We start from the raw sequence: 26,545 nt of genomic DNA on the forward strand, positions 1-26,545 counted from the left end.
AAAGTTAAATGACAGGTCAGTGAAGACATGTTCTATGTGCATTTATGTGAAAGAGAGAAAATAAATGGCTCAGGCAATGGTTTGCGCCAGTTACTCAATGAACATAGGTCCCAGTATGACGGTTTGAAGGGACAGTGTACCTCTGCTGTGCCCTCAGTTGCTCTTGGTTCTTTCGTATTGTGAACGTCTCAGTAGGATTGAGTGTAAGGTGACTGTTGTGTTTAACTAGATACATGCTTTTCTTACAGGTTGGTTCTAATCTAACCTGACCTCTTCTCTGGCATTTAAATCAAAGAAACAGTAATCTGTTTCAACATGGAGGATAAACTTGCTGTGATGGCCCACTGGTCAGTCTCCACGTGGTACCATCTTCCTGAGGGATTTACAGGGGCCATTTTGACTGTTCTGTCCTTTCATGCTGATTTTGGAACCTAACCTCCCTCTGCAATGAGGTTTCACTAAACAGTGATTATGATGTGGGCCACAGTGCTGAAAGAGTGAAAGACAAAAGAGATAAAGAGGGGCCAGAAAACTTAGGGCAACTTCGTGGAAGATAAAAGAACTGGAGCTGTATCCTGCATAATAGGTAGGAATTAGGTTTACTTATGTGTTCTCTTTTGTGAGACCATAAAGTGGTGAGGCATGGTATTGTTCCCTGATATAAACACCGTTCTGACATGTAGTTGATCTGAGATGTAGTTGATGGGTGGATGGATGAATGGGCAGAAGGACAAACAGATAGACCAATCGATTTATAATATAGAGATACAACATGTTTGAAAGCAAGGAGTTTGGGAAGGAAATAAGCAGACGAAAGGAGACTCTAAAGAGAAAGAAATATACAGACAAAAAATACTCTAATGTATAAAAATAAGAGATGAGGATGGATCCTAAAATGCATTAAGTGCCATGGTAAAAAGTTCAGACTTTATCTCTCCAATGATAAGTTAGTCTGAACAAGTAAATGCCATATTGTGCGATAGCTTTAGCTGTAACTTCCATGGAAACTGGCGCTTGTTTAGGAAGAGCATCATCCATGTTCTTGGTATTAACCTTCAATTCAGAGATTAGATTAAAAATAGTATGTGTAGGCTCTCATTACTGGAAGGGGATATGCTGACTATCTGATGTAGCCAGGCCACATAGCACAAAGTTAATGAAAGCCTGGGTTTTGATCCAATCCCTAGAACTTAACACCTGTGTAACTTTGGGAAAATGCCGTAACTTCTGCAAACCTTAAAACAAAACAAAAAAAACTTCTGCAAAATTCTCAAAACATCTAAGGACTACATTCGTCTCCAAATTAAAACTCTCATTATTTTCAACCATAATGTATAAAACAGGAGTCTTTGTGTTCTAGCTGTATTTCTTTGGATATGTATTTTAATCATCTTAAAGGTCTATATCTTAAGATCTGCTCAGTTTCTACTTTTGTGAAATGATGATGTTATTACCTAACTCATACTAGTGTGGTGAGGGTAAAAATAATAATGATCTTAAAGTGTTTAGGGCAGTGCCTAGCATCTAGAGAGTGTTCAATAAACCTTGCTTAGCTATTATATAACCTCCCAGCAGGGCAAGAGTCTATGCTGAGAACTTCTATGCTGAGAAATTCATTCATGAGGAGCTCAACACCTGGAGAGTCATATTTTTCTTCATCAAAGCCAATTTTATTCATTCAACATGTATTTATTGAGCATCCACTATGGCCCAAACACTTACATACATTGAAAATATAGCAGTGTACAAAATAAAATAACACGCGTGCATGCACACACACACACACTGCTTTGTTTATTTATTTATTTCAAAGTCCTTCAAGCTGATCTGGAAAAAGAATTGACCTCCCTACCCAAACTCTCAACCATATGTCTAATAGATACTCTTTGGTACAACAGGCATCATATTTACCCCCTCTTTATGTGACAATTCTTTAAACATCTAAGGACTACTTTCTTCTCTAAATTAAAACTCTCATTATTTTCAAGCATAATGTATAAAATAGGAGTCTTTGTGTTCTAGCTGTATTTCTATGTATACATATTTTTATCGTCTTAACCCAGCACACTTACAATAGCCATCTTTCATTTCTGGACCTCTTTGTGTCTAAAATATGAGAGGTGACATTGTATAAAGGAACAAGTGCAGGTTCTGAAGTCATATTGGCACAGATTTAAACCCCTCTTCCATACCTTAGACAAGCCATTTAACAGCTCAGATCTCTGATATACATATCTGTAAAGTGGGCACGATATTATTATTTACTTTATTGCCATCAAGGCCAAGTGAGATAAATTATATCAAGCATGGAACACACAAAAGAAACTCAATGAGTCTCAGTTTCTCTAAACCTTGGCCTCTCCATCCCTTGTTACCTCTGAAATATTAATGTCTCATTAGTTCCCAACAGTGAGATGGCTCTTTGGAGATTATTCTTTGTCATCACTCTTTTATGCAAACCAAGCTGGCTGGCATCTCTTTTGAATAAGCAGCCCCTATTTGTGTGAGCAAAGCAGGTTAGTCCCAGGGCAGCCATCAGCACGGGTCTCTGTCAGTACTTAGCGGAGCTGGCTAATATTTTATTCATTAGCTATAAATATGGCTTTTCTCCCATTAAGAAGTGTCAGAGATAGTCCTGACTCAGGGAATCTGACTCAGACACATAAAGGAGGTACTGTTTATTTTGGGAGTAGGAAGATGACAGCAGTGTTTCTCAGGGGAGGGTCTGTGGGTGAATTCTCAAGAGTTTACCATTTTCTCTCTTGAAGTTTTTAATTTTGTGTTTTCACTTTGAGATAGTCTTTAAATGCTCATAAGCTTTTAAAATATATCTATCGGCTTTTATTAAAAGTTGATAAGCTTATTTTGAATCTTCCCGATGACTTATTTTATGCCCAGTACTTGGAAACATATATGTGTATTTGTGTTTTTGCAGTTTCTACCCCAAGCAGAGTGGGAAACACGGGGTCTTCTAGGGCTGGGCAGATCGTGTGACTGTCTCTAGGACCTGTGTCAGGCAGTGGGCAGTGGCTGATCCCATGGAAGTGAGGAATAGATGCCTTATCAAAGGCCTTCAAGTAAAATAATGATAATTACAACAACACTGTAACCAAAAAAAAATGCATTTACAGTACTGATTTGCATAGTAATAAGTACTATAAACAAAAATTTTAAGAGTATTAGAGTAATAATGAGGGACTGAGAGTGAAATAAAGCTTAGGATGGTCAAGAAAGGCCTCTCTGATTGATTAATGGGTACAATTATATAGTTAAATAGAAGAAATAAGAACTAGTGTTTGATAGATCAGTGGGTGACAATAATTAACAATAATCTATTGTACATTTCAAAATAGCTAGAATAGAGTAATTCAAATGTTCTTAACATAAAGAAAATTATGATAGATATCCCAATCACCCTGATTTGAACTTTACACATCATATGAATGTATTAAAATATCACATTACCTTGAAAATATGTACATCTACTATGAATTGATCAAAGAAAGACCTCTCTGAGGTAGTAGCATTGGGTTGAGAACTGAATAAGGACCAAGTCCAGTTAAAGGAAGATCTAGGAGATGAACATCCCAGGAAAGAAAATAGCTGGCACAGAGACTAAAGGGAGAACCACCCTTAGCACGTTTTAAAGAAGGAGAAAGGGGTTGGAATCTTGGCTAAAGCACAGTGAGCTCAGGAAATGGGGGTGGAGTATCTTGTGAGCTGTGGAAGTAATTTGGATTTTGCTCTAAATGCATTGGGAAGACATTGGAGAGTTTTAAGCCAGGAAGTGACATGAGCTGACACTTCTTTTGTAAAGATAATTCTAGCTGCTGTATAAATAATAAATGTCATGAGAAAATAGGTGGAAACAGAAAGTGGCCTAGAAAGCCATTGCAACAACCACAGTAAAACTAGCGACCCACACTCAGTGTTTATTCTAAGTACTTTACACATGATTTCATTTATGACAATTTTAAGAAGCAGATAGTACTGTCCCATTTTATAGATAGGGACACTGAGTCAGAGAAGTTAAGTAACTTGACATGGACAGGGTAGTCAAAATGAAATAAAAGAAGTTGATGGATTCAAGATTTGTTTCGGAGGAAAACGGCAATCACTGGATCAGCTGTGGGGAGTGAGATGTGAGGGAAAGAGAAGAATCTAGGACAACATGGAGGTTATTTGCTGTTCCCATCATTGTTGATATTAAAATAGGTGAAGTGCTTGGCACACAATCAGTGCAAGACAAGAAGTATCCTTCCTGAAAGGTCTTTGAGCTTGTTTTCTACTTAATAACAGCAACAACAAAAAGCATATCATTGTGCCTTTGTACATGTATGATTCTGTAAAATTGTTTGCAACTACAGTGCTCTTTCCTGAATGGCTACACTTCAGGTAATTAAGACTGGTGCAGACCTGACCTGATTGACCAACAACAAAACAGCCTCCTTGTAGTGATATTCAAGAGGTGAAAGCAGGCCAGGAAATCCCAGCATGCTGGGATAAATTGAATCGCTACAGGAAAGAATGAAGAGAAGGAATTTTTTTGAAGCCTGTGTCCTGCCGGTGGAGTTTCAGACCCAGAACATTCAGGTAGTTTCAGCTTAAGCCACTTCAATAATTTCTTATTATCCCTTTTTAATTGGACTTCAGGGGACACAACAGGGCCACTGATTGCCTGCTTTTCGTGAGGAGCAGTGAATTTACTGAGTCTTTCTCTTCTTTCTTGTTTTCAAATATTCGTCCTTAAAAAAAAAAAAAACTCACCTATAACTTCTATTTATTGAGCACTTTCCATAGATAAAGACTTGTACCTTATGTCCACGCTCTCATTTTAAAACTCCCAGCTACAACCACCCATGAGGTACAGTAAGTGCTTTGTGCACTCGCTGACCACAGAGAGTCAGGTGAAGGCTTTTAGGGTGATGCAACTGGATCAGCAGCACCAGGGCTTACCTAGTCAGCCTGGCTCCAGAACACAGTCTGTCAACTACCACTCCAGGCTGCCTTACTGAGGATTCAAAGAACACTTTACCTACAACAAAAGAGGGCAAGGCTTAATAGACTCATGGCCTGCTCTACACATTGAGCCTGGATATGCTTTGGGCACGAGTTCTTGAACGCCTGCCTTAGGATTTCGTTTTCTGTGCAGAGGGATCTGTGTGAGGGAGGCTAGCCTAGGGTAGAGCTAAAATATGAAAGGTTTTGGAACCAAGCCTTGCTTTTTCTCTTCAGTGACATTCAGATGATAAGCCAGAAAAGTCACGATTGAGAAAGAAACCAGACAATCACAAGTTGCACACTTGGGGCCTAGTTTTGTACATAGGTATATTCAGTAAGGTTGAATAGAAACTACTGTTTGAGTATGACCGCATGCTGAGCACTGCTTAGCCCTTTTATATCTGTTAGACTCATTCTAGACCAATGACTATCTTAGGAGACAATACTAATTGCCACCTATAAAATGGCAATATTATTCATAGTATTTGTATATTGAACATTGAATATTAGTATTAGGATATTGAATATACACAATATTAGTATTGTCATTTTATAGGTGAGAAACCATGGCTTGCCCTGTTTCAGAGTTTATCTGGGATGTGAACTCAGGACCAAATTAAAGATTTTCAGCTACGTTATCCTGACTCAGTCAGAATTTTTCCACCATGAAGTGTTTTTGGAGATACCTATTAGACTGTAAATTCCATGAGAGAAGGATCATACATATTTTTCACATTTATATATATAGGACCTAGCAAACAGTGGGCATGAAAGCAATCATTATTGAATGACTAACTGAGTGATGGTCCAGTGGAATAACAGATAAACAAAATGATGGGGAGAAGGATGGATGGACAGAATGATATCATCTTCCATTAACTTTTATGTAAATAAAGAAAACATTTCAAGATTCTGTTCTCCATACATTTCACCTTGGTTTACATGTCCAATATTATATCCATCTAATATTGAAGCTAAATAATTAGGACAATCTGAGCACTTCCTTTGCCCTTGCATATTAGGCAAGGGCTACTGCCATGTGAGAGTGGGGACTCGTGTGAGATCCTGTTTCCTCAGCTCCTTCTTAGTCTAGTGTTCAACTCCAAGTGACACCCTAACAAGAAGCTTGTTCTGATTATTTTAGCCCACATGAGAGGCACTCTCTTTTCTTCTCTCCTATTCTTTGGACTCATTAGTTTTTGAATTAAATATTTGTTTAATTAAACTAATCATTGAGCTCTTAGCATTGAGCTCTTAGCATCCATTTTATATTTGGAATAAAATTCAAAAATGTACTTTTCCCAGGGCCAAGAATATCCTTCCTTATACTTCTTTATACCTATATATATTCTTACAGGTTCCTTATAGGTTTTGGTCACTGATTATTCTCCAAACTCCTCTCCTAAGCCCTCTCACCCTTGTTTCCTCTCTTCCACCCATGGACTGACCTTTGGCTAATCCTCAAACACAACAAGCTTCCCTGACCAATCAGAAGTACTTATATTTTCCTGTGTGTGTCATCATCTCCCAGATCATCACCTGATGGCTCCTTCTTATGCAGAATTCATTTTTTATTTATTCATTCAATAATTATTTAACTGCAACTATGTACCAGCCATTTTTCTAGATGCTGGAAATGCAGCAGGAAATGAACACAAAGTATCTGTCCTCATTAAGTATGTATTTTAGTTGGGGAGAAAAATAAATAACAAATGTAATATAAGGCAATGATGTATGCTGAAATGTCAGCTTTCCTGGCTATAGCACATGTTCCCTCACCCAAGATGCTATCGATTTCATATATGATTCTGCTTTATTTTTCTGTTATTTTTTATGAATGCTTTGGATGATAATATTCATTTGACTTATTTATTTTTTATGTTTTTTTAAGACCATGAGAACCCTGAGTTTAAGGACCTTGATTGTTATTTATTTTTATATTCTAGAACAGTACCTGACAGAGAGGGGGGGCTCAATGAGAAAAATTAATGATGTGACTTCATCTACCTGTCTGAGTTCCCAGTGTTTCTGTACGAGCATCAGAGAAGGATATAAACAAAAAAACAGTTGCTAACTGGAAGCCTACAATGTACCAGACACTGGATGAGGCAATGGGTACTGAGCAGCAAGTGATATTCAAGATCCCCGAGCAAGAGAGAAAAAAATTAAACTAGTTTCAAAGAGTAAAAAGTAATTTCAAGACTATGACAGTGACTGAGAAGGGTATACAACAAGTATTGTGGTATACAGAAATAGGTGGGGAGGAGGGCTGTTTGGGAAAGCCGGCTGAAGAAGGGCCTTGCCAAAGGGGACAGAGGTTAGACCTGGTGGTTGAGAAAAAGTTGGTCATACAGAAAGCATTCCATGTAGCAGGAGCAACCTTTGCCAAGTCTTCGAGATAGCAGAGAGCACTGCATCCTTGTAAAATAGACAGGAGACCAGTGTGGTTGGAGAGTGATGAGTGAGGAAGAGAATGGTAGTACAGGACCTTGGAGACATGCAGAGGGATGAGATCATAAAGGTGGGGAGCATAGTGGTTCTTTTTAAAAAAATTATTAAAAACCATAAGACACCTCTGGAAAGTCATAAGTGGGATTGTGACAAGGTCTGAACTATATTTTGAGAAGATCATCTTGGCTGCTGTGTGGAGAATAGACTATAGAAGGGCCATGGATAATGACAATCAGAATTTTAGGAGAAAAATTATGAATTTTCACAGAGGATGTTGGTGATAAGGTCATTATAAGCAGATGAATCACGTGGACAAAAGCAAAGAGGCAGGAAACAGCCTCATGTGTTCAAGAACTATGGGTAATTTGACATGATTAGAGTGTGTAGTGGTAAGGTGTATATGGGGAAGAGGGCATACAGCATTTAATAGTTGTTCAATAAATGTTGGCTGAAGAACAGAATGGACTTAGACGGCACTCAGCTTAAAACTCAATCATATCCAGTCTATTTTTTTAATTTTCTGTTTGCCTGGGTGTATCTCGTTTCCCTGTCTAAATTATAAATTCTTCAAAAGCAGAGAGATGGTCTAATATTTCTTTCTTACCAGCTGCATAATTAAAATATGTTTAAATTGAATGAATTAAAAATTAGAAGATTCATGGAGTATGTTACATGAAGTTAAGGGCATTGATTTGGGAGTCAGATAACCTTGGATTCACGTTTTGAGCTCCACACACTAGCTGTGTGATCCTGGGAAAGTTATTTGGTATCTCTGGGCCTTCTATTTTCTAATATGGGAAGTGGTGAAATCAAATCCTTCCCCCTAGGGATGTTGTGAGGATTGAGATAAATATCTCTAATTCAGCAAAGTAGAATCCCAATGTTATAAGCTCTTAATAAATGGCAGAGATTTGTTGTTTGTTTGTAATAGCAGGGTTTGTCTGTATCAAGGTCGAATACTGTAGGTGCAGAACAGGCAGTTGGGAGACCAGACTCCTAGTTAAAAGCCTGTCACTAGTTCAGAGGGTGACCTTACTTCCCTCTCTGTAAAACAAATGGGGTTAGATATTATAGTGCACCTCAAAGAAGACACTCTGAAATTTGAAACAAAGATATTGTAAAAATTTGACTTTAGTGATCAAAATGAGGGCTTGTGGTCATTTTGTTTCATGCTGCTGAAGTTGCCACTGGTTTATTAAGAATCTGCTTTATCAGATCTTGTTCCTAGATGAATGGAAAAAAAAAAGTCTGCTTTAGTAGTTGTGTGACTTCCTAAAAACACTTAGAAGACAAAGTGCTTTTAGAAAGTCATTCCCAAATTCACCCTGATCCACTGGTCCCACCTTAACCTCAAATTACAGGTTAAATGGTAATATTTTTCATTTTATAGGTGATCATGTCAGGCACAGATAAGAAAAAGAATTTCACCATAACATTTTCCCCATATAAATAACTAATCCATAAAAGAATTGATCTGTGAACTCTTGGGTCAGCCTAACAAAGGTTGGAAAAATATCATCCAAAACCCACTCACAAGCTCCTTGACCTTCACCATCATCTGGTGCTTCATTATTTTCATTTTTCAGTTTTCCCTTGGTTCTAGAGTGACTTGTAGTACAGAGGAGAGAACCAATGGACTAGGAATCAGAAGGTCTGGTTTCGAGACCCATCTCTGCTTCTTAGCAGTGCTATCTTGGACAAGTTACTGAATATCTCCAAGCCTCAGTTTCCTCATCTGTAAAATGCCTCATACTGCTACTGGGAGGATTATATGAGATAACGTATGTAAAATTAACATGAATATAGTTTGTCCAAAGAGTGAATAATAGCGTGTAACTTAATGAATGAGAAATCTGAGCGCTTCTCTTTTATATCACTAGCAGACATACTTTTCTCCCATTATGTCTCTAGCTAATAATCTGGTCAGTCCTTTGGAGTCCTCCTTGCTATATACTCTGATGACTTCTTTCTTTGATGACTTCCATTACAGTGCAATCTATTCATGCCATGTTTGACTTTAACCAGTACATTCCCTGTGTAACATGGTATACAGCATAATGGTTAAGACTTCAGATTCTGAATTCAAATATATGGCTTCTTATCTCTGCTGCTAACTACTCTGTGAGCTTGGATCATACTTCTGTTTCTTCTTCTGATTATGGAAAGAATAATAGTATGTATTTCATAAAGTAAAAGATACATGTAATTGAAGCAGTGCTTGGCAGGTAATAATTATCAGCTGTTATTATTATTTACTTGCCTTCCCATGCCTGCCTTATGAATGAGATCAATGGTTTGGCAATGTAGCTTCAGAGTTAAGGCCAGAGGGGATGGCATATTTTGTAAGGTAATCAGCACTTTAATAACATTTACTTGGTGATCATGGTTTTGTGGTCCTTTGTAGAAATAACTGGGTTATATATACATGAATAGGAAAAATAAATACCTAGTGCCCAGGGCTGAGAGAAGCTCTATTTGCTGTATGTTGTTGTAGTAGAAGTTATAGTAGAATTGGTCAGTGGATTAGTCAGGGATCCCTAGAAGGACAGGACTAATAGGGTAGATGTACATATAAAGGAGAGTTTATTAAGGAGTATTGACTCACATGATCACAAGGGGAGGTCCCACCATGGGCCATCTGCAAGCTAAGGAGCAAGGAAATCAGTCCGAATTCTAAAACTTCGAAAGAATCCCTACTCTTTGAAGGCTGACAGTGCAACCTTCAGTCTGTGGTCGAAGGTCTGAGAGCCCTGGCAAACCACTGGTTTAAGTCCAAGAGTCCAAAAGCTGAAGAACTTGGAGTCCAATGTTTGAGGACAGGAAGCATCCAGCACAGGAGAAAGACAGAGGCCAGAAGACTCAGGCAATCTAGTCTTTCCATGTTTTTCTGCCTGCTTTTATTCTAGTTGCACTAGCAGCTGATTAGATTGTGCCCACCCAGATTGAGGGTGGGTCTGCCTCTCCCAGTGCATTGACTCAAATGTTAATCCCCTTTGGCAGCACCCTCACAGACACACCCTGGAACAATACTTTGCATCCTTCAATCCAATCAAGTTGACACTCAATATTAACCATCACAGTAAGGTTATGGTACATGTGGTGGTAGGATTGTGTGTATGTATGTATACATGTATGTATATATATGTCAACACATATATGTGTAAATGAAAATATATATTACATAAAAAGACATATATGTATGCACACATATGTGTGCTGTAAAATGGTAGAAGCAGGAGAACTAGTGGTGGAGGTGGTGGTAGAATTTGAAGTACAAGTAGTGGAATGGTAAAAGGGAAAATAGTATAAAAGTGAAAGTGGAAGTAGTAGTAGCGGAAGCAGAAGTAGCAAACACTTTATGCCAAGCACTACACTAAGCATGGCATAAATTATATCATTTCATTCACATATAAAGAGGATTAAAGGGTGAAGAGACTTAGGTCAAACCACCCACCCAAGGTCACAGCCTGGTAGAGCTGAGGTTCACTGCCACCTCTGTCTTTCTGAAGCCTATGTTTCTCTGAATCATTCTGCTCTACTAATTCATTGATTGTTCATCTCTAACCATTATCTAATATGTATACGAAACAAGTTTTAGTAGCTTATGAAGAAAATCCCTTCAAATTCATCATATATTTTTGTGAACCTGGCACAAATGAATTTTGAGATCCATTTTATTTAGCATGGATGTCACTTTTAAAAATTTAATCACCAATCATTTCATTCAAGGGAAGGATTTCTTAGGGTGAAGGGCTATGAGTAGAGTATTCTTACTTTATGTATGTATTGGAAATTGAAATTGACCCAGTTTGGGACTTTGGACAATTGAGAAATCAGATGGTGTCACACCCCCTTGTCACCAGGAACCTGTAGAATGTTACACAGAGCAAATGCTGACTAAGCTACTCTTGTTCGTCCTGTCTCCAAAATGCATGTCCCATTTAAATAATAAGTGGAAGAAACTGTGTTTTCAACCTAACAAAATAATTATAGAAGTGTGGCTAACAAGGTTTGCTGTTCAAGTCTCAATCTTTCTACTTAATGTAAGCGCTTCTTTAGATATTCTAGAACTTTCTTGCAATGAAACTTTTTGAGTCATCATCATGCAGTGTGGCACAGGAGAAGACAAGAAAGGAAATTCGCCTGTCAGGCATTTTCCACATTGTGATTCAGTTATTCCCACACTAAACCCTCACAGTGACTCTATGAGGAAATGAAGGCTCTGAGAACCCAAATGACTGCTCAAGACCACACAATGAGAGGTGCATATAACGAATCTATGTACAGTGTCTAACACGTGGTAAACCCTCAAGGAATAGTAGCTATTAGTGTGATTAATAATCTCACTGTTTGACCAAGTGGACAGACGTTTGAATGAGGTGCATGAGCCACTTCTCCAGAGCATACAGCCTAATACAGAGGTTAACTAATTATTCTCCAAAGGACAATGAGGGATTCTGCGGGGGCCTTTCAGGGCTGTGGACCAGAGGCAGACATGGCAAGTGGAAACAACCGTGAGAGGTCACTTGTCCATGCTTTAGCTAGAGAGATCCCATTTGTTTAAACATTTATTTTGAAGACAGGATTTCCAAGAGTCCAAACAAAATTAGAAATTTTCTGGTTTTGTAATCATCTTTAACACTTGTATTGCATTTAAGGAGCTGTTTTTGCTTCTTGACACAGATAATGTTGAAGATATCACTAAGAAACATTAATGTTTTATAATGTAGTATACAAATAACTGTAGGTTTTCTGTAAGAAAGTAAGAAAAGTTAGAAACCTGATGCTATGCCACTAATAAAAAATTTTACAAGATGTAAACCTCAAAACTTAGCATTTTAAAAATACAATATTTCTGTCCTCTAGTACACTAATATTACTAGCACACTTTTGTGGAATGCTTATGTGCAGAGGGCAAATATTTCATTCAATATCTATAATACACCTTTAAAGTAGATTTTATTATAACTGTTTTATAAGGCAGGAAATGGAGGCTTAAGGTATTTACCCAGTACCTTATAACTAGAATGTAGGGGAGAGCTAGGATTCAAATTCAGATCTGTTTAACCCCACATTCCAGATCTGTCTCATATTCTGTGCTACCTCCCAGTAGTTTCTATAGTCCTATAGACACATTTTTCATAAATGTGGAAATAAAGAAGTTGAAGCATAGATTTGAATCATAGAGTTATTTCTTCTCTCCAATCCAAGTTCTTTATATTGATCCACATTGTATAAAATCAAGGTGGATCTCAGATCTAGTTTTAATGGACCATGGATAAAGGTAAAAGACATTCTCAGGTAGCAAAAAAAGGAGGTTAAAATACATCTGCAACCTTCTTTTTTCCTCTTAACAATAATCCCAGCACTGAATCTCTGTAAAGACAGTTGATCCTAAAGATGCCTTTTTGGAGACTTTGGTAAAATTTTCTTTATAATTATCTGAAATGAGATATTTATGCATTTTTGACCAAAGTAGTCTAAGAAATTGATTGGACATCTTTCCCTAAATTGTTTCTTATTAATAAAATTAATTTACAATAGACCAAATGAGATTGTTAGGCTATTGAAGCATGAGGTATATGGCATAGCCCATAATTTAAGAAAGTTTATCTTTATTACTTTATGAAGAGGGAGGGGAAAAATATGAGAGGAGAAGTCACTTATGCATTGAAGTTTATAATTTTTCTTTTTCAGCAAAATGGACTATTACATTTTTAGAATTATTACAGATAATATACACAAAAGAAAACTAGAAAATATGCAAAATAGTCAAACAAAGGAGAGAAGACAATTGGGTGGAATGTGCTTTTGATTATAATAAATGAGGGGAAAAAAGAGAGAACTCTAACTTTTTCACTGTCTATGATAACTAGGTGAATACACATATAAATGAAAAATCAGGAAGACTATCAAAGGCTAAGACTTCATTTGTATTAAGGTGCAGAGGTTATGTGTAATTTTTTCTCTTTGATACTATCCACATTTGCTGTGATGTAGTTGTTATTTTCCATTTGCTCTAGATGCAGCTGAAGTCCCTTCAACTCTAACCTAACCTTTAACCCTAACCCTAACCCTAACTCTAGTCCCCTTCAACTGCATCTATAGCAAATGGAACTACCTCATACCAAATGTGGACAGCACAGAGGAGAAAAAATTACGAATTCACTCCATAATTCCATTTCCCTTTCTCTCTTTGCAGAGGCAACTCCAATCATGAATTTGTGAGTGTATCCATTTAGTATATTCTTAGGTTTGAGCTATAAACTCATATATCTGTTAAGGATATAGTTTTTAAATTTTTGTATAAATGACACCTTATGTTATCCTTCTGCAACTTTTTTTTACAAAGCTGTGTTTTCATATTCTATCTATGTTGATGTATACATCACTTGTTCATCATAATTACTGTATTGTATTTCATCATATGAACACATCCCAATTTGTTTGTGCATTTTGTCACTAAGGGACATGCAGATGGTTGTAAACTTTTACCATTTCAAATAATGCTTCAGTAATCATTCTCCTATATTTGTAGGTAAATATAAGCAAGTTTCTCAAAGCTATTTACTTAGAAGTAGAATTGCTAAACAATACTAAATAATCAACTTCAGTGTTACTAGATATTGAAAAATTATTCTCCAAAATGGGTTGTGACAATTCATATGCTCAAAGCAGTTTAAAGATTTCCTGTTTCTCCATGTTCTTACCAAATAAGGTATTATTTTCAAACTGGGATTCTAGCTAATCTGATGAATGTGAACCAAATTTTCATTATCTTGATTTCCATTTCCCTGTTCACTATGAGGTTGGGAGTTTACGTTTATAAGCTACTCAGTTTAACTCTTCTGTGATGACTGGCATATACTTTTGTCCAGTCTTCTATGGGTTTATCTTTTTCTTATTGCCAAAGTTCCTGATAGAGTCTAAATATTGTTTGTTACACTTTACTATTAAGTATGTTATTTGTGGAGGGTAAACTAGTAAAGAAAATTTATCTCCCTGGAATGCTTTTTGGCATATTAAAATAACTTTTTTCACTTTTATTGAAACAATGTGATTAATTACAATGATATATTTTGTGATATTAAGCCATCCTTGAAGTCTTGGAATAAATTTTAGTTATTCTTGAGTTATTTTTAATACTGATTAATTCATTTTTCAGTATTTAGTGAATTTGGGTTAAAATCTCTGAAGTGAGATTGGGCTATATTTTCTCTTATTCTTTGATCATTTTGTGGTCTTCGTATCAAAATTGTATTATCTTCTTAAAATGAGTAGCGTAACTTTTCCACTTTTTATATCCTCTAAAACAGGTCTATATTTCATTAAAACTGGTCTATAAAACTATTTGGTAGAGAACAAGAAGAGAGGTGAGTTAGGGTGGAGGTAGGTACAGGGAAGAGTGTACCTTTTAGCAGTGTACTACTAATAAAAGTTCTTTAATGATTTATTGGCCTATTAGTTTTTGTGTTTCTCTCTCAGTCGGTATGGTAATTTTCTACTTCCCTAGAAATTTGTGAATTTTCTCTAAATTTTTAAAGTTACTGGTAGAGAGCTGATCATAACACTGTCTTAGATTTCTGAAAGCCTAAAACTATCTCTAGTTTTGTCTCCTTTCTTATCACTAATTTGTGTCGGTGTATATTCATTCGTGTGAACCCTTTCTCATTTTCTTCATCAGTCACACTGAAGTTGGTCTAATATTAATATACCTGCTTCAGTTTTCTTTGGTACTATTTGGTTTGTAGGTCTTTTTGATTTTTGACTTGTCTGCTGTTTCTTTTTTTTTTTTTTTGAGACAAAGTCTCGCTCTGTCCCCCAGGCTGGAGTGCAGTGGCACGATCTTGGCTCACTGCAAGCTCTGCCTCCCGGGTTGACGCCGTTCTCCTGCCTCAGCCTCCTGAGTGACTGGGACTACAGGCACCCGCCACCACGCCCAGCTAATTTTTTTCTTTGTATTTTTTAGTAGAGACAGGGTTTCACGGTATTAGGCAAGATGGTCTCCATCTCCTGATCTCTTGATCCGCCCGCCTCGGCCTCCCAAAGTGTTGGGATTGCAGGCGTGAGCCACCACGCCCGGCCTATATATCAATTCAGATACATATACTCAGATATATATCAATTCAGATACTCTTTATTTTAGTGGGATAGCTTAATTCACGTGCATTTGTTGCAATCCTTGACCTATTTGGACTTTTCCCAATTAAGATTTACTATGCAATTTCTATAATTGCATTTTTTCTTTCCTTCTTTTTTAAAAAAATTTAAGCTTTCTCATTGCATATTTCCCTTCTACCAGTTTAGAAGTTAAATATATCTATGTCTATTCTTTTTAGGAGTTACAGTTAAATTTTGACATCTACAATTTACAAAGTCTAATGTTAATCAACATCTCTATCCTCGTAAATAATGCAAAGACTTGAGAATAATTTTCATAGCCCTCTTCCACTGCTTTCCATATTATTATGGAAAATAATAGTCTTAGCTATTATAATTTGAATATTGACTCCTTTTCATCATTCTCTTTCTTCTTTCTTCTTATAATCCTTAATATATGTATGTTGGACTTTCTCATTCTATCCTCCCTATCTCTTCTTATTAAATATTTTCTGTCTCTTTATCTCTCTATGCTTCATTCTGGATAATGTCCTCATATCTAAATAATTCACCAATTCTAGGCCAGTGGCTCATGACTGTAATCCTAGTACTTTTGGAAGGCTAAGGCAGGTGGATCACTTGAGCCCAGGAGTTGGAGACCAGCCTGGGCAATATGGCGAGGCTTCCTTTCTACAAAAACACACAAAAAATTATCCGGGTGTGGTGGCACACACCTGTAGTCCCAGCTACTCAGGAGGCTGAGGGTGCAGATTGCTTGAGCCTGGGAGATGGAGGCTACAGTGAGCTGAGATTGTGCCACTGCACTCCAGCCTGGGTGACAGGGTGAGACCTCCTTTCTACAAAAACACACAAAAAATTATCCGGGTGTGGTGGCACATACCTGTAGTCCCAGCTACTCAGGAGGCTGAGGGTGCAGATTGCTTGAGCCTGGGAGACGGAGGCTACAGTGAGCTGAGATTGTGCCACTGCACTCCAGCCTGGGTGACAGGGTGAGACCCTGTCTCAACAAACATATAATAATAATAGTAATAATAATAGTTCACCAATTCCTTCTGCTGTGGCATCTAGTCTACTTTTCAGCTTCTACATTAATTTTTTTATCTTAAGAACTATATTTTATGATCTCTATAACTCCTTTCTCCAAATCTATAGGGCATTCTTTTCCCTCAGTCTCTTGTTTTTACCTAATGGCTTTTATTCTTCACTTTATTTCTTTGAATACTAAAAACACATGTCTTTTAAATTAACGTTCATGTTATTCTATCATTTAGGTCCCTCATTAGTTATACCTTCTGACTATCTTACTGCAGTTCATCTCCTTGTATGGTTTTCAGTTTTCACTATCAGCTTGTTCTGAGTGGGAATTTGTTTTCTTTGGAAACTACAGGTGCCATGGATTGTGGAAGCATCTTTACGAAATAATTTCAGATTTGCCTTTACAAGAGGGATTTGAATTTCAAGCCTCAGTTTTGGCTTTGTGTCTCTGAAATGGACAGATTGTTTATTAAACCCCACCTCTGTATTTGGTGCTGGGTTTTCAAGTTTCTGATTTCTCATTGGTGACTCTTTCAGTTCCTATGGCCATAGTCAGATAGCAAACTTCCAAGCTCGTCTCCTGGGAGAGTGGACAGATATGTTTAGTACTTGTTTTACAGACGGAACAGCATATTGTAACTCTGGACTTGATGCTGATAGCTCCATTTCAGCTCCCCATTCAGATGAGGCTTATGGTTCAGACTTACCTTCTGACTCAGATATTAAATCCCCAGCTGCCCAGTCATTAAGATTTCTCTTTATCTGGTCTCAATTTCCCTTTGTGTCCCTTGACTGCAGTTCTCACTTGCATCTTTAATTGTGAGTTTCCTCTGTATGTCTGGCACCTGGGGATTTTGCTTTATTGATTTCTATGTGGACTGTATAATCTTTATACAAGTCTTTGCATTGGTATATTTCATCTAGAATTCTTATGCATTTGGAGCAGGGGTGGTGTGCCTCCCATATATGCTTAGGTCACTATATTGGCCAGACATACTCACATTATTTCTATAATGAGAAAAAAATACAAAAAGGTTTCAAAATGTGTTTTTAAAAATGTTATATTTTAAGTATCTTTTTTTCTCCAGGCTTTTCAATGCAGAATTTGAAGAACCACATAATTATGAGGCAACAATTTCATATCTGAGACACTCTGGCAACTCCATTAACCTGTGCACTGCAAAAGAAATTGCTGATCGTAAGTCTGCTAAGCCAATTAATAGTGTAACCCCGTGTGGAATGAAAATGTGTCAAAAATGGTATTTTCCCTTTAGCTAACTGTAAGTTTAAAAATGCACAGCCATCCTGCACTACCATCTTATTTCTTTTTCTTTTTTTTCTGTATCTGGTCTCTTAAAAATATAAATAAATCCAGCTGGGCATCAATGCTATCTCACGATAGCTATTGCTGCCTTCCCAGCCTCTTCTTTTCTCCCCTTTACCAATCGACTCAGCTGCTTTGCCTTTTGTAGATATGAGGGAGGGAAAATCAAGATATGACGATTCATTTTTCTTCCTTCTCTTCCTATAGAAACTTCATCTCTTTTCTCCTGGTGTCTTTCTTGAAGTTCCCTGGTTACTTGGTGTGTGGAGAACGAGATAACAGACCATAGGAGTTAGGACCCTGTGTTCAGTCTGAATAGGATCAGGGGATTTATTTAATGGATCTGACCACTGGCTCAGAGCTAAGTCTTCCTGCCTCTGGCATTGCTGACAATGCTCGGGACTTTTTTTGTGAGTTAAGAGACCTTCTCAGGTAAAAAGATGAGGGAGCAGAGATTCATAGCATTTCTACAAGTTGCAACATCCTTGTTTGCCTATAGTATCAGCCAGTTCTCTATAAAAGCATACATTTTAGTGCTGGAATAAACACTAGTATTTAGTGAGCTTGTACTATAGGATACTGTAGTTCTATGTTAGGCTCCCTGTGTACAGCCCTGCTGATAGAGTGGTTTGATCAACCCTAATGTTTGATACAGGAAACTGAACATCGGAAAGATTGAGTTGCATGAGGTCATAAAAATACCATGGAATAGGGTTATAATGTGAAACAGGCTCAGGCTACCTCTAAAGTCTATGCTTTTCCACAAGTTTATACTATTTCTTATTCAAGGAAGTTTGGCTTCCCTGGAAGCAGGGCTAAAAATAGATCATCCGGTACAACTTCATTGTATGGACCAGAACCCCAAGGTTCTGGGAAAGGAAGTCATTTTCCTGGGAATACATACGTAGGAAGTTCATGTGGTAAGGATCAGGACCTACTGAAATTTCCCTCTTCTCCCTCAAGAAATAAGGGGTTGGAGAACTATTAGAAAAACTGCCTCTCTTTTAGACTGGGCAGTCTAGGTTCTCCTAAATGGCTTGTAAAATACTAGCCATAGGAAAAGCAAGTCTTGACCCCACCCAGCACCCCCAAAAGGCAGTGCTGCCCCATACTCAGAGTATATGGCTCTTCTTTAGAGCAGGGCTTCTGAGATTCTAGCGTTCATACAAGTTGCGCAGGGATCTTGTTAAAATGTAGATTCTGGTTCAGGAGCTCTTCTAGTGTGGGATCTGAGATTCTGTATTTCTAACAAGTTCCTTGGTGATACCAATGCTGCTGGTCTACAGACCACACTTTGAAACCAAAGTCTGTGGGAACCATTTGGGCCACATTCCAACTATACGCCCTTCTGCAGGGCTAAGAATTCACAGACCCAAAGGGATACTCCAGTCAGAACCTGCTCCTTCTCTCTCTGGACCACATGACATCCCTAGAATCCACCCCCCTGCAAGTAGCTCATTTCAAGTGAAGTGGACCTCTGTTTCTGGGAAGATGGAAGAGATGTACTTTTTTGCTACTGCTCCTGCTAAGTACAGCTAAAAGCCCCAGGCATTATGTATGTAAAACAAACATAAGAAGACTAGATGACTCTGAAAGGTAGAGAGAAGAAGGTAGACCAGTTAGGGACATCAGGCCCCAAGGAAGGATAAGGTGGTGAGTTCCCTGGTTTTCTTCTTGCCTCGTATGTGTCAGTTTTGGAGGTAAAAATGTTAGCAACCCAGAAACACCAGTGGGCACAACAGCTTCAGCTGAAGCCTGCTCTTTCTAGCCAAATGACCAGGAAAAGGGCAACTTAGAAAGACAGAAAACCTCTAGACAATAGCTGGTCTACTCCAGCCAAACATCATAGAAAAAAATGGGGCCCACCACCAACAGCAATGCTGAATGAGGGGCCTGGACATCTACCCTCAGCAGGCTGCAATGATGCACCCAACTCCTCCACTGGAGTGATGTCAGAGAAGGCCAGGTAGGGAGCTGGGATTTCCACCCCTGCCAGGTGGTAATAAAATTCCACTTAGTGTCCATAAAGATTATGTGGGGAATTTTGACTTTCACTCTCCTTCCAGAAGTAACAAGATGCCCTTCTCTCTACCTCAAAGGATGGTGTCAGGGGAGAGCTAGTAGAAAGGATCTTCATAACCACCCAGCAGTAAAAAGGCCACCCTCTCCTTATTGCTGTCGGCAAAGGTCATATGGGAAGCAATAACAGGGCACTCCTACTCTTTCCAGCTAAGATGTTATCAGCAGAAGCCTGCTGGAGAGCCAAACTCCTTCCTACTCCTGCCCAGCAGTGATGAGGTGCTCTTTTTCTCACTTGGGTATTGTTATAAACTGATTGCTTGTTACTCTCTAAGATGTTGGAAACCTACCCCCTAATGAAGTGGTATTTAGGAGGTGAGCTCTTTCTGAGGTAGTTAGTATTACATGAGGTCATGAGGGTGGAGCCCTCACAAATGGGATTAGTGTCTTTACAAGCATCCCAAGAGAAATTGCTTTCTTCTTCTCCTTATGAGGGCACAGCAAGAAGACGGCTCTCTATGAACCAGGCAGCAGGCCTTCACCAGAATTGAATCTGTTGTCACTTTGATCTCGGAACTTCCCACTCCAGAACTGTGAGGAATAAATTTCTGTTATTTATTAGCCATGCAATTTATGGTATTTTGTTATGGCAGCTGAAGCTGGAAAAAAATACCTGCCAAAATTGAGATGGCTGAAATACTAGAATTTTCTGACTAAGACTTTAAAGCAGCTTTTATAAAATTTTCCAATGCATAATTATGGACATGCTTGAAATAAATGAAGAAAAATCTTATCAAAGAAATGAAATGTCTTTATAGAGAAATAGAAATGTAAAAAAAATGACAATGTTAGAACTGAAAAATAAAAAGGTCAGTGGATGTGCTCAGCAGCAGAATGGAGGGACAAAAGAGTCAATGACTTAAAAATAAACAATAGTAACTACCAAATCTGAACAAGGAGAAAATAGACTGAAAAAAACAAATGAAAAGAGCTTCAAAAAACTTGTGAGACTGTAACAAAAGATTTAACATTCATGTCATTAGACTTCTGGAAAGAGAAGAGAAGGAGTGCATGACTGAAGAAGTACTTGGAGAAATAGTGACTGAAAACTCCCCTAATTTGGCAAAAGACATAATATGGGTCAGGAGCGGTGGCTCACACCTGTCATCCCAACACTCTGGAAGGCTGAGGCAAGTGGATCACCTAAGGTCAGGAGTTCAAGACCAACCTGGCCAACATGGTGAAACCTCATCTCTACTAAAAATACAAAAAATTAGCTGGGTGTGGCAGTGGACATCTGTAATTTCAGCTACTCGGGAGGCTGAAGCAGGAGAACCTCTTGAACCCAGGAGGCGGAGGTGGCAGTGAGCCGAGATTGCGCCATTGTACTCCATCCTGGGCGATAAGAGCAAAACTCCATCTAAAAAAAAAAAAGACATAATATGACAACAGATTCAAAAAACCAAGCAAATCTAAAACAAATGCAATCTCACGAAGAATCATAATCAAACTTCTTAAAGACAGAGAAAAATTCTTGAAAGCAAGTAGCAGAAAGGAAACAATAAGGATAAGATTAGAAGTAAATGAAATGAAATGAAAACAATGAACAATAGAGAAAATCAATGGAACCAAAAATGTGTTCTTTGAAAAAACAATCAGTAAAATTGACAAACTTCTAGCAAGGTTGAAAAAATTGATAAACTTCTAGCAAGGCTGAAAAAGAAACAGAAAGAAGATACAATATTAAGAATGAAACAGGGATATCATTATAGACCCTGTAGATATCAAAACAATAATAAGGGAATACTATGAACAACTCTTCACATATAAACTTAACAACTTAGATTTAAAAAAAAAGGAACAATTCCTCAAAAAGCACAAATTACCACAACTCACCCAAAATAATTTGAATATCCCTGTAACTCTTTTTTTTTTTTTTTTTTTGGAGACGGAGTCTAGCTCTGTCGCCCAGGCTGGAGTGCAGTGGCACAATCTCGGCTCACTGCAAGCTCCACCTCCCGGGTTTACGCCATTCTCCTGCCTCAGCCTCCTGAGTAGCTGGGACTACAGGCGCCCGCCATCTCGCCGGCTAGTTTTTTGTATTTTTTAGTGGAGACGGGGTTTCACCGTGTTAGCCAGGATGGTCTCGATCTCCTGACCTCGTGATCTGCCCGTCCGGCCTCCCAAAGAATACTGTATTTTTTACTGTACCTTTTCTATGTTTAGATACACAACTATTTATAATTGTGTTACAATTGCCTACAGTATTCAGTACAGTAACATGCTATGCAGGTTTGTTGCCTGGGAGCAATAGGCCATGCCCTATATCCTAGGAAGGTAGCAGGCTATATCATGTAGGTTTGTGTAAGTATGTTCTATGATATTCACATGATGATGAAATCACCTAAGGATGCATTTCTCAGAACAGATCCCCACTGTTAAGTGATGCATGACTGTAATTAAGATTGGCATCATGTCATTAAATAAAATCCACAGAACTATTGGAAAAATCAAAAGGTGGGTCAGCCTTAGTTGACATGCTTGTGTTTTCAAACTGTATTTAAAGAAATGAAAAGGGCTGTGGAACAGAGCACTTTGGGGCAAGATAGAGAATTCATGTTGTTTAAGTGGGATTTAGGCTTTTTCCTTTCCCTTTCCATTCACGTTTGCCTTCTGAGCTGCCACTAAATTTTAGTGCTTTCTTCTAAGCATGGAGTATGTATCTGTTTGCCAAAACAGGAAACTGAAATGGTTTCACACGCTTCATCAACTGTAAATTCCATTCTGGAAATCCCCACAGAAATTAAAACCATGATCACTGACCCCATAATTTCCCAAACTTTGTAGATAGAGCTTTACACAGTCTGATGTTCTTAAAGGTGAGAAAACCGAACTCTGGAATCTTTCATAACTACTTTAATCCTGGATGCTATAAGAAATGGGTGGATGAACTGCCTTGAAATAATTTTTTTATGTTTATTTTAGCAACATATGCAGTTGGAATTGAAGAACTCCAAAAGGTATTGTTTCTCCTTACCAACATTATAACTAAAAGTAAAATAAGCATGCAAGGTTGATTCTAAAGCAGTATCTTTTAGAGGGAAGGAATGTCTTTGTTTTCATTTTTACTCCTATTTCTGAGGTTTTTCCAGACTTCAGCTTCTAAGAGTCTGCACTTTGAGCCCTGTTACTGTCAGAGACAAAAATGTGTGATAGGACGGGAGGAAATGGTCCCAATTCATCCATAGCCCTTTTCTGTGGTGGGTAGTGACAACTAGCTTTTAATAACTGTGACTTCCAGCGAGAAGAGTTCTATGGCACAATCCAGTTTTGTATATCCTGGCTTTCAGACATGCTTTCTGGGCTCCTGCTAGACTTGGTGCCAGGTGCCACCTGGAGGCAGCATAGTAACCTGAGTAGGGCCCAAGCAGAATCACTGCTGGCCTCAATCCCAACTCCTGGCTATGTGATGTTGAATGTCCATTTCCTCACCTGCAAAATGGGAATAATAAAGCTCTCACATCTGAGGTCCTTGTGAGAATGAAAATAAAATAAATGAAGGTAAAAAGCTTATTAGTAAGTGCTTGAAACAGAGCATTCACCTCTCTGAGACTCAGATGTGTTCTCTATAAAATGGTGAATTCTTGGCCAGGCATAGTGGCTCATGCCTATAAGCCTAGCACTTTGGGAGGCCAAGACAGACAGATCACTTGAGCCCAGGAGTTCAAAACCAGCCTGGGCAACATGGTGAAACACTGTCCCTACAAAAAAAAAATACAAAAATTAGCCAGGCATGGTGGTATATGCCTGTAGTCCCAGCTACTCAGGAGACTGAGGCAGGAGGACCGTTTGAGCCCAGGAGGTAGAGGTTGCAGTGAGCTGATACTGTACCACTATACTTTAGCCTGGGCAGTAGACAGACTGAGACCCTGTATCAAAAAAGAAAGAAAGAAAGAAAGAAAAGGAAAGAAAGGAAGGAAAGAAGGAAGGAAAGAAGGAAGGAAGGAAGGAGGAAAGGAGGAAAGGAGGAAAGGAAGAAAGGAAGAAAGGAAGGAAGGGAAGAAGGAAAGAAAAGGGGTATTTTCCGTGAGGACAGGAAGCATATGTCTTGTGGTTACTGTATCTGCAGTAGTAGATGCTCAGTAAATAAAGGGACCAATACTTGTTTCACTGAATGTCTGGGAGAAGTAAGACAAACACAGTATGTAAGCACTGTATAAGCTCACAGAAGGCCCTTACCTAGTTTTTTAATAGGATCAGTTAAGTTTCTACTCTTTCCTCACTGGGTACATTTAGTCTAGATCCTTCATCTCTCTGTTTCAGTTTTCTTGTGCTTGCTGGTAAGGATTATTCATTTGTGGATACACTTCATCACTAGAAAAATATGAATGATTATTATTTCTATCAATGGGAGTAGAAATAGCCTATTAAAATGCTTCATGAGCCTGGCAACACCAACAAATACTAAACTGTTCTACACAAGTGAACTCGCCAAGTAAATGAATTTTATCCCACTTTATCCCAATTTTATGTTTTAAGTAAAACATAAAATTATGTTTAATTTTTAAATCTTTTGACTCTTATACATGTTTTGTGTTTATATCTGTATTTTTAAGCTCGGTGAGTGGAATCTGATTTCTTCCTTTCTTAATGACTTGGAATATTATTGACTATAAGGGACTGAGTCGACATAGTTTATGCTCTTCTTTTGAGATGCTCTTGAGCCTTTGCAGAACTAGTTCCCTTCATACCAAACTACCACAAGTCAGTTTTCTGAATTCTTTTCCCTTTTTTTTCTATTGTCAATATCTTTGTGTCTAGCAATGAGTTTTTCATCTGGTCAAACATGTACCAAGTCCCTCTAGTGTGATAGCACTTGTGCATAGACAGTAGCGCTTAACCCTCATAGTTACCCTGTGAGCTGATATCACTGCTCCCATATTACAGATGACAACATTAAGGCTCAGAGAGGTTTAGTAAGCTGTAAATCATGTAACAAAGATATAAAAATAAGGCCTGTCTGACTTGTCATTCTACCAGTGCTGCATCTAATTTGTTAGAATTATGTGTAAAATAAGGACCAATAGTCTCTGAATAATGGTCTGCAGGGCTGCCCTCGAAGGAGAGTATAATGAGCTAGGATACCTGGATTTTGTGGTGGCATTTTAGATGCTTAGATATTTTCTATTCTTTCCAGCGTTCTTAGACAGATTCCAGATAATGAATGGGACCAGATCTATAACCACTGAATAAATGAGGGGCTACATTGTGATCATTGGGGCATAATTTTAATGGAGCCAAACATAGATCCTGCAAGATTTGAGCGGTGATCACAAGGCACGTGATCAGTGAGTAAGGGAGAAATTCCAGCATTACTTGTGCACTTGTGAATGCCAATTTGCCCACTAAAATATTGCTTAAATCCCACAAATTCATATTTTCTCATAGGATTTAGAAGTTATTTATGTTTCAGATGCATTTCTGGAAAGGTGTGCAGACAATTTTTGTGAGTCACATCATACATTCCTTTGGGCATGCCCTGTAACGTCAGAAATGCTTGTTTTCATTTCTGATTGATCTTCAGCCCCACTGCAACAGTTCCTGGAACTTTCTGTGGTCAGTGTCTGCCTTTGCTCTCTACTGAGGCTTCATCCCCCTCACCTTTTGGTGTAGTCGCTAATGATCTGTAACCAAATAACAGAGCCTGATTCAGGTTGATTTATGAAAATAACCATTTTCCTCTTTACTTTCAGCCTTGGAAGAACTTTCCCTATCCAGAACCTAGGTGAGTTTTATTTTCAAAAAGAAAAGCATCTGTCCAACTACTGACTTTCTGATGACTGAACTAGTTTTCCTCTATGGGCCAGCTATGTTTCCAAACTGGACTAGCCTGGTTCAGTTTCCCTGGCACCTTGCAAGATACCTAGTACAAAGGAAGTGATCCGTGATCCTGCCTTGCCTCCCTCTCTCATCTTGTTCTAGCCCATGCTGTACTCAGCAAACATTTACTGAGTATCCAGCCTGTGCCAGACATGTGCTCATCTCTCAGGCTGTAGCAGTGATGGAGACCTCGCTATTGCTTTCAGGATCTCCTGAATTAGTGGCAGAGTCACACAATCAAACAGGCAAATAACAATAACATGAATTCCAAAGAACTGACAGTTTCTGAAATGCACCCTGCTGTTTGAAGTCTCTTTGCCTTTGCTCTTTTAAGCCATTGATTCACCCCAAATTAACAATCTGGAAGCTTCTACTAATCCATCAAGCACCCCTTGTGTATGAACCCTTTCTTCATTCCACTCCCTCAGAGAGAAGTAACCAGTCCTTTGCCTGTGGTACCACTGTAAGTTCTGTTTGCACAGTATGTTTGCACAAATGGCACTGTATGTAGTTTGCTAACATGCCAATTCATCCTCCCCTCCCTACTCCCCTTCTTGTTTGGGAGCTCCTTGTATTCAGGGCCAATGTCTTAATGTTCTTGGTGTTCCTGATACCTCTCACACTCCTTGGGTCCAGAGGAATGCCCTGGCACATAGTAATGCTCTTACCTGCCTCTTCAGAGTCTGTTTCTAGCCCTTCTCCCTGGAGTTCTTC

At 38.4% G+C, this 26,545-nt stretch overlaps 1 protein-coding gene across 1 annotated transcript in view; it reads left to right on the forward strand.

Annotated features, from left to right (window-relative positions):
- LOC105511310 (chromosome unknown open reading frame, human C1orf168) overlaps nt 1-26,545 on the forward strand; it is a 100,897-nt gene that overhangs the window by 35,593 nt on the left and 38,759 nt on the right. The window contains exons 5-7 of the mRNA XM_011941458.1: nt 17,697-17,806; nt 22,937-22,971; nt 25,705-25,736. Of these exons, the coding sequence (XP_011796848.1) occupies nt 17,697-17,806; nt 22,937-22,971; nt 25,705-25,736 (177 nt within the window). The remainder of the gene's footprint in view (nt 1-17,696; nt 17,807-22,936; nt 22,972-25,704; nt 25,737-26,545) is intronic.

This window comes from Colobus angolensis, unplaced genomic scaffold (assembly GCF_000951035.1).
Source record: "Colobus angolensis palliatus isolate OR3802 unplaced genomic scaffold, Cang.pa_1.0 Scaffold102, whole genome shotgun sequence".
Classification (NCBI taxonomy): Eukaryota; Metazoa; Chordata; class Mammalia; order Primates; family Cercopithecidae; genus Colobus; species Colobus angolensis.